At 35.2% G+C, this 11189-nt stretch overlaps 1 protein-coding gene across 4 annotated transcripts in view; it reads left to right on the top strand.

Moving 5' to 3' along the window:
• Positions 1–569: 569 nt before the first annotated feature.
• The window catches only part of LOC103722059 (uncharacterized), a 33924-nt gene continuing 23304 nt past the window's right edge, over positions 570–11189 (top strand). For all 4 annotated transcript variants that reach the window (XM_088723756.1, XM_088723755.1, XM_088723758.1 and 1 more), the window contains exons 1-6: positions 570–1119; positions 1380–1530; positions 3219–3550; positions 5625–5706; positions 5786–6113; positions 9348–9406. In XM_088723756.1, coding sequence (XP_088579882.1) covers positions 680–1119; positions 1380–1530; positions 3219–3550; positions 5625–5706; positions 5786–6113; positions 9348–9406 — 1392 coding nt within the window. In that variant the 5' untranslated portion in view covers positions 570–679. The remainder of the gene's footprint in view (positions 1120–1379; positions 1531–3218; positions 3551–5624; positions 5707–5785; positions 6114–9347; positions 9407–11189) is intronic.

Here is an 11189-nt window from a genome sequence, read left to right as displayed (position 1 = left end):
TTAGCCCCAATGGTGGGTCGGCAGCCAATATGGTCATATGGATGCTCCTATTAACTAGAGACAGAGAAGGAATGGGTTCAAAAAGAAGGTTGCTCACATAGACGGTTTCAAAATATGCTATGGGTGCTTTGATTTTTATTGATCCATATAATTTCTTTTTAAATAATTGTTATGTAATATGGTTTAGTAGTTATAACAAGAATTTGACTTGTGGAAATTTTTCTTGTCAGGAGGAAAAGGAGTTCTTAATAGGTTAAAGTATAATTTTTAAGAAAACTTGGTCTTATTCGAAGTATAATTAAAATTAGGCTTTGAAATATGTGTTTTATTTTTTATTTGTTGGCGTCCTGATTATGAAATATTTTATATTAAAAAATATGGAAAAAAAATAGGAGAGATATCTTCCTATCTTGTGATAATTATTCTCCTACATTGAGTAGTGTAGACCCCGATGAAAGAAGTGCCCGACATATGACACGTCAGCCGCAACTGTTTGAGGTCCTTCTGGTGTGCGGGTGCAATTATTCGATGTGGGACTATAATTAGGGCCGTAACTAGGCAAACGAATCAAGAAAGACCATTTGAAAAGTTTGACAGCTGGTTCTAATCACCGCCTCCTCCGTTGTCCTTGTAAAACCCTAACTAAATCCCCAATCCCGCCCACTCTTCTCCCGTGCTCATGGCTTCCTCAGAGCCGGTCTTTCTCCGAGCCGTGGAGCTCCGCCTCCTCCGATTCACTTTATCTCACGACTCCCCTCCCCCTCCCCCGTCCTCCCACCCTCCGCCCGCCGCCCTGCCGAACCCCCTCCGCCCCCTGGTCGAGGACCTCCTCGACTCGATCGAACGGGGAAACTACGCGGACGCGCTCTCCTCGGATGCTACTCGCCTCGTCTTCGGATTCGCGGACTCGTGGGAGTTCGAGGACTCCGTGGAGTGTGCCGCCCGGTTCTACGACGAGGTGGAGAGGAGCGTTGAGTTGTTTCTACGGAACGGCAACTCGGCGGCCTGGCTCCAAGTTCTTGATGCGGATACCGACGCTGACATGGAGTGCAGGTGTGCGCTGTTGATGTGCGTCGGAGTTGCGTCGCTTCTTGCTTTTACGCAGCAGAATGTGACCGGGTGAGTGTTCTTAGACTCTCAAGATAGACTCTGTCCACGAGTTTCTAGGTTAATATATGAAGATTTCAGCTAAAGATACGTTCTTTATCGATCTTCTTGGCTCTCTGTTAAATTTTTGATGGCTTATGGGAATTTTGCTCGTGTTTTATTGTTTCTGCCATCGAAAAAGAACAGTGCTAACTTTTTTCTGGATCAAAGTATAAGAATTCAATAAAGCTATGGTCTTTATGAATTTTCTTTTTTTTTTTTTCGTTTTGAAGGCCTGTTGGGAGTTTTTCTCCTTTTCCTCTATTATTTTCACGGTCAAAGAAGGATGGTGTTAATATCAGTGGAGGGGAGTGGGATGTATGGGCTCGGAATCAGCTATCTTCCGTTGGTTCTGATGTTCAAGGGAAGTTCCCACTCTTACAGGTATTGAATTCGAGGCCCTTCTATAGAATGATTGGTAGAAATTGACTTTTCTCCCTGTCTAATTTATGTTATGTTTTCATATACAGGCTGACTAGGTGCATATAACTTGGCCTTTACAACTCATTCTTAGCTTCCTTTTTTTCCTTCTATGTTGTGGTACCGTAACATTAACTGTTTAAGTTTCACATTATGTTGATCAGAAACTATGAGCTCTTTAAATCAATGAATAAAGAGCTTATGTGAATAAATATTGAGTAGTTAAACAAAAGATTCTCGAATTTTGGTGCCCATATGTTGAAGACTTAGTTGCAATACCTGTTATCAATATTTTGATTCTTTCAGAAGTTTATATAAATTAGTCATATATTCATTCATACAAGTCTCTTTTTTAAAAAAAGTTTACAGAATTTGTTGACAAAGTTTATAGATTTTTAGGTAATATGACCGCTAAGTGTAGGCATTGTACCTAGGCCTATAACTGCCCGGGACCATATTAACAATTTGTAACCATGGATATATGGATTAGCTGAAAAGAAGAGGTCATTTATTTTATGTTTTCCTTGCTTGCCTACTCTTGTCACATTACCTGATAGAGCAGGATTGGTTTTTAGGGCACTAGCTGGGAAAAATATAAAAAAAATCATTTTGTCAATCATCTCTGTACATTATTTGGAGACCAGAAATTCTGCCTAGTTTTCTCTTCACCTGTGTATAATTTTTTCATCATTAACTAGAATCTAGGTTAATATTAAAGCTTCTTTTGATCGTTTCACAACTTGACTATATATTCCATCTATTTTTCCACCCAAGGAGTTTATTGCTTTTCATTCTTTATTGAGCACAAGTTGAAAGTCTAAAATCTTCTCATCCACTATCACCAGTTCCTTTGTAAGTTTCTAGTTGAGAGCCATATGTAGGTTGCTGTTGTTGATGGTTTGTAGCATGCGTTTGTTTTTGCGCCCACTTTTGTCGAAGTTTTATTCCATGCCTACCTTATCTACAAGCGCTACCTTAGTGCATACCAATTCTGTGCAAGTGCTTTTACGACCAATTTGGCAAGTGCCTTCTCTTCTTCGCCAGTAGGTGCTTTTGTTAAACAAGAAGACAACCTAGTTATGTGCTTTGATGTATAATTGTGAGAAATTCTAGATTCTCACCTCTCTTTTATCAGAGCTATCATCTGTATCTTTATTCCCTTGTATTATGTTTTGGTGCACAATGAGAATTATCTATTCATTTGCCTTAACTAGATGATTTGGTTTTGTGCAAGAGGGAGTTATGGAGAGGAGTGATTGGTTATCTTAAGTAGAATATTGTTGTGTTGTTTTCCATATTAGATGCATAGGTGTATTTAGTTGTTGAGAGAATCTTACTCCTTATGTATAATTATTTACGTGGTTTGTAACTTCTCACAAGGTTGTTATTAGAAATATGTCAATATTTATAATACAAGGTGTGATGCAATGGAATGTCATCCATGGTATCATTGATACATTAACGTCGACAGTTCTCTTGGACATGATGTAAAATCTGTTTTCCCTTTTTTCCTTAGAATTTTGCTGATTATGTCATTATTGTTGAGTTAAAATGAATTCTCCGAAGGAGTTATTGTAGCAATTTCCTTTGTTTATGTGCCATGTCCTTTTGGCTTTTTACTAGCATAAATTGTGAAATCTTTTCTTTTGCAGTATATTGTCTATGCAAAGATTTTGTTAAGCAAGATAAAGGATTTGTACATGGAGGGGGAAGATTCTTGTCTCAATGGTAGCAGAAGTATATCTTGGTGGTTGTCTAGACTCGTCCTCCTTCAGCAGAGGATTCTAGATGAGCTATCATCTTCTCTATATGACCTACTACAACTATTTAAGAACAACACCTTGCTTCAATTTGGTGAATTAGAAAAAGTTACCAATTACTGGGGTTCTATGTTATACGAGGGAGAAGCTTTAAGAATTGTATCGATGTCTCAACTAGAAGCAGGAATTATTGATTATAAATATGGTCGAGTTGACTCCTCAAGGTGAGTACTTGACTGCTTATTACACTTGTACTCCATCAAACCTTTTTAGAGATATTGCACAACTAGTTCTATAGATCATCATTCTGACATGGTTGCTTTTCCCGTGATTTCTCACATTTTTCATTCGCTGAATATGCATATAACTCAATAAATTTCCAGCTTGCCTTAGCAAAGTAGAAAGCAATGCACTTTATATTCTGCAATAGTACTTTTGAGCACGAGTGTACAGGACTTTGTTGGACTTCTCTGCAAGTCATTTCCAATTTACTCTATTCTAGATCTCTATGAGTCTTGGAGTGAAATTGTTGGCATCATTTTCTGAGTTGTATGTCAAATGAATAATTGCATGTCCACATCCACATTCATGTATTTTTGATTACCACTGAGTTTAAAACTTCTTCATAGAGGTCATGCATGTGTAATCACAATATAAGGGTAACCATTTCTGTGTGTGCCGGAATTTACCATTTGTTCGCATGTTGCATCATCTTACTAGCTGCAAAATATATAATCTCAAACTTTGGGTGGTTATGAAGTAGCAAATATGTGTGATAATATTGTTTTTTTTAAAATTGATACTACATATGAGTATGATAATATGGTTTTTTATTTGATATGCACTACGATATCTCACGAGGATGGACTAGTGTTACAAAAAGAAGCCTCTTTACCTAGAAACCATAACAGAGTGCAGAATTTGTGTATTTATTATTAATGAACTTTATTTACTCTTATTTTGGGTCTTCATGATGACTTACTAGTTTTGACTTCTCAATCCTTTTAAGGCATCCCTTTGTTCTTCTTCTCATTGACCATCATGACATCATCAACTCTTCTTTTACTGGATCTGCAAAATCATCTGTACTTCAATCAAGTTATCATATCCTTGCCTTACATTTCAGCCATTTGCTTCCTTAATCTTTGTTGCACATTTTTTATGGCTATGGACAGTGTTTTAAAATGTCTTGAGGTTTCATAGAGGTACCTAGTGTCAGGCACTTAGGATGCTCCTAATTGGACAGTTGGAATAAAAGAATTAAGAAGAGTGGAAAGGAGGAGAGGAAGAGATGGCATAAAAGTGATGAACAAAAACATGACAAAGGAGGAGAAGAGGGGAAGAGACAAAAGTAAAAATGGGCAATGTGGTTTTATGGTTTGGCTGTATTTGACATGTATAAACAAATCTGTTTTGGTTTAAACAAAGATGTTTCTGTCAGGACTGTGCTGAAAGCAATTCATGGTTTCGGCCAAAACTGAGTAGTTTCTTTCCAACTCATCAAGCATTGATAACATCCCTTATAATTTTCTAGGGTCTTTGGGGCTATAAAGATTAATTGGAAGTTGTGAGAAAGTATATGTAAAAACTTGCTTTGTTAATAATTTCATTTTCAATTTGGACAAAGACACCCTCACCATAATTATTTAATCTTTCTCCCATTACAAAGGTCAGCTATGGTTCATGATATTTAAGTCAAGATGGCTCCATCTAAGAATTGGTCTGAATATCCATAAAACTGACTTAAAGATAGATGGCACTTACAAAACGATACATATATGGGACAATTGGAATGCTAATGATTGATGGCATTTATGAACGAATGGCCTCTGTTTCCTTGTTCATTTTTTTTGCCTTTCAGACCCGGTAGAAACTTGTGTATAAGGCTAATAGACATATCTTTGTTATAAAAGGAAACTTAAGATTTGCCTTAGTATCTTGCTTCTTTCATGCATGATTATCTGAAAGTTGACATTGCTTACATGCCCCGGAATAATTTTATCTACATCCTCTAGCTAGTTTTAAATTTTCTGGAGGCAAGAATGTTAGGAGTTTTTCCCCCTTTCCCATTACCTCGTGTTGAAGGTGAAATTATGAACAAGCAGCATGAGCTTTTCAATACTTATTGCAGTATTTACATTCTTTATGTTTGTAAGATATTACTTCCCACATTGCAACATTTGATGCATGTGATAGTTACATGTATTAATTTAGATGTTATGTTATTTTTTGTTGAAGATATCTTCAATGTACTCCATATTATTTCTTTTAATTTGTAAAAATAGCCCTTCTTTATAGGGTGCATCTGAGATGCGCTGAAGAAGCAAGTGGACTGCATCTTTCTGTTACAGGGGCTCTTGGCTTCAGGACAATACACCAGGTTCATTTTATTGAAATATCAGTTCTCATGTTGCAGTCTAGCATCTTCATAAAGGAAACTAATCCATAGTTTGATCTAGGTGGATGCGAAGCCTCAATTGGTGCTTGTTGCGAACACTGATCAGCAAATCCATGGTGGTGGAAGCGCAGCAGAGTTATCTCAAGCCCAGAGCAATAGTAATGCTTATGAAAATAAAAAGGATTCAAATATTAATGGACATTATGATTGTTGCGATATATTAATGGCGCCAAGATTGATGGACAGTGACAATGTGAGCACTGTTAATGGTGTGAATGGAGATCTTATTAAAATTAGCAAGGATACTACATTAACGGCAATCCAACAAGCTGTTGTACTAGCACAATGCCTACATCTTAGTAGGATAAATCATGATGATGAACTGTCAAGTAGGTTTTTCTACCTTTAAAATGAATGGATTTGTATCAATTCATTGAATCACTGTTCAAAAATATTCTGTTTATGTATAAGCATCAGTGGTCTGTATGGTTTATATTCTCTTACTCTATTATTAAAGCTAATAGCTGTTCCTTTTCTCTCCCATGTCTTTTTTCTTTTTTTCTTTAGGTTTTTCCTATGTGATAACCAAATTTTAATTTGCTTACTGTCTTATTCGCCGACCATGCATTGAAATTTTCTTTGATGCAATTTAGGTTTGCCCATGATCATGAATGTTGAAACATGCCGCTGAATTTTATGGTTCTACATTGAATTCGAAATGTTGCATGCTTATATTCTTATTGACTTTTTTTTAAAAAAAACTATTGCTGAGAATGAACACGTGGATTGAATATATTCCTGACTTGAGCAAGTTAGGAGTATGATTGCATGCCTGTACAATCTGCTTCTTCTTTTAGCTGTTTCTGAGTGTTGTTGATCAAGTTCTTTTTCAGTATTGTTCATCTGTGGCTATACCATATTAATAAAAGAGTGTGTTGAATTTTTGGATAGGTTCTTTCAGTCATTTTTTCCCCATATAATCTATTTGTTTTTCTTACTTTATTTGGTAATATATTATATAATCTATTTGTTTTTCTTACTTTATTTGGTAATATATAATATATTAGTGTTGTTTGCAAATCTTTATAATTTTTACCCTCTAATGCAATTCCTCATATGGAACTTCTCTTTTGCCCCCTGTTCCATGCATTCTCCACCCTCACCTCCCAAGTATCCATATCAATTGCCCTAATCCACCTGTCTAGTTATTGCCTTTTCTCTTCCCCTTTGTGTACTTAGGTGCACACGCCAACACACACTTTCCTATTATTGCCACTTGCATCCCGAGGTCTCCGAGGACCCCTCCCTTATCATACTCACTTTTCCAACTTTGCCCTCTCTCTCTCTCTATACATGTGCACAAACATGCAAAACAAGCATTCTTTCCTACTACTTCCTTTTCTCTCTGCCTTACCCCTCTAGCTCTTTCTTTTTTGGTTGTCTGTCTCAATTCTCACCTCTTGTAGCTAGTGTCCTTTATTTATTTATTTTTTTGATAACGAAAACAAACTTTAAAAAAAAAAAACTAAACAACAGAATCAACACAAATTATGAAATAGAAAAATAAATTGAAATAAAACAAAATATAACAAAGAGATATACAACTGAATATGTGCATATGCGTAAAATAAAGTAAAATATACAAAAATATAAATGAGGAGATATAAAACCACGTGAAAAATGTAAAATACGTACAATATATTCAAAAAAATAGAAAAAAGATAAAACTAAGAAGACAAAATTAAGAAAACATGAAAATTGAGAACAAATATAACAATCTTTTTTCAGAAAACCCTTAGTTTCGAAATTACAGGTACAATTTCGCTAAGTAATGGTTCATTTTCTAGTTATTACTACACTAGTCCTTTGCTTACTCATTTTTCATATTTAGCCTGGACTATCCTGTTTTGGCATCCACATTTATACTATTTTATTTTTCATTTTAAGTTTTTCTGCTTTATTTGTATATATATTTTTAGTTTTTATTATTTAGCAATCTGCTGTTTATACTGTTTTGTGTTCAATATTTATGATTCATAATTATATGTAGTTGAGTTTAGTTACTGATATTTTGAACAAATTATTGATGACTAACTTATTAATTATTAGTGGTGTCAAAAAATTATTAATAATTTTATTCTTTGTTTTCTCCAACATGCCTTGTAAATCTCCAGTTTTTCTAGATTTGTAATTGAGGCAGCTTTACTGTCTTTAGCAACCCTCATATTTGTAAGATAAATGTTAAAATTAATAATTCGACAATTGATGTTTTGTTTGACGAAGTGCTAGTCTGAAAAGCAGTAGTTTGATTATAGCCCTATAATGTCAATATACATAATTTCGGTCATGTTCTTTGTTAGTTTACAGGAATGCTGGAAGTTCTGGTTGAAGTTGTACCTGTATTTGTGGTCTATTATTCTGATTAAGCCTTCAAAAAGACTGAAACAATAAGATAAAAGATATTAAATCATAAGATTATGGTAGACGAGAAGTTGTACATTTTAAAAATATAAACATGAAGTTGCAACTAAAAAGAGAAGAAACTTCCCCCGGGGTGCTTTTGGAAGTACTGCTTGGAACTTGTACACAATTCTTTCGTCTAGATATATTGTGTGCATAAAGTGGATCATGCTTTGTAGGCTAGCTCAAATTACAAATATCAATGGGGCTGTAATATCAGCAATTTTTCTTAGTTGTCAGCTTGGCCTGTACTGGTATGGCACCAAGTTGCCACAAATGTAGTACATAATTAATTCACATTCTTCTGTACATTGTATGCAGCATGTCCACGCTGAGTGAAGCCTCTAGTTTTGAGAGAATGGGGTCCTGTGTAAATTATGTTGTCGTTGTTTCTACTGATTCTGCTTGTTGGCTTTGCTGACTGTGCATAGCGAGAACATTTTGCATTTTTGTTGGCTTCTCTCCATGCAAAATTGGTCCTTCATTCTTATGACTTATTTGGTGTATTGCATGTGTGGAATAGATAAGCCCTGACCATTGATAGGCTGAATTTCTTTATATGGACATTATATTGAACCGGTACCTGGGAGTGACCATCAAGGCTTATCTTAAGTGTCGGTACGCCACCCGTATCAGATATCGGTACCGAACCGGTACGGTATGGTATGTCCCGTACCACCCAGTTCGGGCCGGTACGGCATACCATATTCTAATGAGTCTTTAATGTCTTGACTTAATTTAGGGTTATGATCTTTCTTCTAAAGGTGCCAAAACAGTGCCATTAAGCAATGTAGAACAAGGGTATTAGATTCAGTTGATTTATTTTTCTTAGAAGAATTCATACACTGTATGCTCAAGATGATTGGTTTTGTTAACTCAACACACTCTCACAAGTTCAAGAAATTCATATTTTGTTAATTTATTTTTTCTTGGAAGAGTTCATACCCACACAACCATCTATAATTGAACAGTTTTTGTAGAATGTGAAATTTCATACATAACAATTGATTTTCTCTTTACCAGTTTTTATTTCTTACATATTATTTCAAATTTTGTGCATATTATTATTGTTTGATTTTATGGATTTTTTTTTTTTCATTCTAGAAGCCATGATTTTGTGTTTCTCATTGCTTGATATGTTTGTTTTGATTTTAATGCTATAGGCTGGGAAATGGCCCCATACATAGAGGCTGTTGATGCCCAACATCAATCATGCTACTCAGTAAGTATTGAATTGACTGTATTATTAATTCTAGTATCATTGGGTCCACTACTTTCTTAACCTAGTTGTCCTTCCTTCTTGCACTCATTCCATGTGCCTCTCTTACTATTTTATCAAAAACTTTTACCCATGTGCATTGGCTAAGCTTCATGGATCCTGACATGCAACCAATAGTTTGAGACTTCTCACAACTGATCCACTTATCTAGACATGACATTTCCTCTCTGCAAATTGGTGTTGAATTGCACTGTCAACTTTTGCAAGATGCGGCCTTTCATTAAACTTAATAAGACGAGTATGTTCCCTTCTTTGATGGTTTGGCAACTAACTCTCATGCAACCAAGGACCAATAATACATGGAATTTTTTGAATTGAAAAATATCTAGACGAAGAGGAAAGGAAAGATTCAATCCCAATCACATCTATGGCCAAATTGTCCATCTAAGACATCAAGTGACAAAAGCAATGGATCGATGTTTTTGTCCACAGTATCACATGCTGCCGAACCAACACAATTTATTTAATATAGTGCTTGCTGGCTGTCATTCACTTTTTTTTTTTTGGCCAAAGAAAACTGTTCAAGCAGTATCTCAAACAGTTCATTAAGAATTTCTCCATGATATGTATTAGGAACCACCCATGGGTCATGAGTTTATTATGGTAACAGTGAATAGCCCTTAAGTTTTATTTCATTATAGATTTATCCCTGTGAGATGTGAACATGTGAACATGACACATGGTTGCACTGTATTTGCTTCAACCTAAATGTTCCATATAAGGGGAATAAATAGATGTAGTCAAGGCTAGCAGTCCTTTTTAGCATTTCAATGTGATCTATGCATGATAACTTTATTTCTTCCCTATAAATTCAAGTGAAATTCTTTTCTTCATTCTATGCCAGTAGGTATTCAGTTGCATTCACTATAGATGATCATGATGTTATGTTTGATCATATAGTATTTTTTTTTGTTATGTTCTATATTCTTTATTGGATCTCACTAGCAGGTTATTTATTTATTTATTTTATCCTTATAATATCAACATATATTTGGGCTCTGCAAATTGCTGCTGAGATCATGCTTTAAAGTGTCCAAAAGCATTCTCTCCTTTTCTGCAATCATCCTCTGTTTTAGGCCCTTGAAATCAGCTTGTAATGATTTCTCTTGGTTTTTTTTGGGTTGAGTTTCTTATATCCATCATTAATCTGGCAATTTTTCAGTTCAATCTCTCATGCTTAACTTTCTTTATGTAATGGATACTGCTTTTTTGAATTAGCACGTAATTTTGGGCCTCTATTCATGTTGTTGCACAGTTTTTCATAGCTTGTGTGTGATTTATTTTGGCTTAATATTGTTTTTGTCATACATAAGGTTAAGCATTTTATCACTGTTTACTATTATATGCTTTGACTCCCTGTTCCACTATGCAGTGTTCTTTTGAATCATTTAATACTTTCAGTACACCATCTCCTCTAGGCTACTCCTACCTCGAGGTCATTTCCAATTTATGGTGTAATGATAGCTCGGAGATTGTAATTGTAGTTTACTAGCCTACTATTCATTTTGAGTTATTCTAGTAAAAGTAATCCTGAGAAGCGACATTTTGCCACTAGCTCTTATGCTGAGGTTGCTCATTTAGATTACACCTTTAAGCATTTTGTTCACTCCATGTTAGACTTTTTTTGTCAAGAACATTAATAATAGTTCACATACTTCACCATTGTTGCTTTTGCTGTCACATGTAAGAACATTTAGGATAAAAGAAAAAATCACCGGTAAGTATT

This window comes from Phoenix dactylifera, chromosome 6 (assembly GCF_051530095.1).
Source record: "Phoenix dactylifera cultivar Ajwa chromosome 6, Ajwa_hap1_PhDact_Kaust_v1.1, whole genome shotgun sequence".
In the NCBI taxonomy this organism is placed as follows: domain Eukaryota; kingdom Viridiplantae; phylum Streptophyta; class Magnoliopsida; order Arecales; family Arecaceae; genus Phoenix; species Phoenix dactylifera.
Note: the sequence above shows the minus strand (reverse complement) of the source record. Positions and strands in the feature narration are given on the sequence as shown.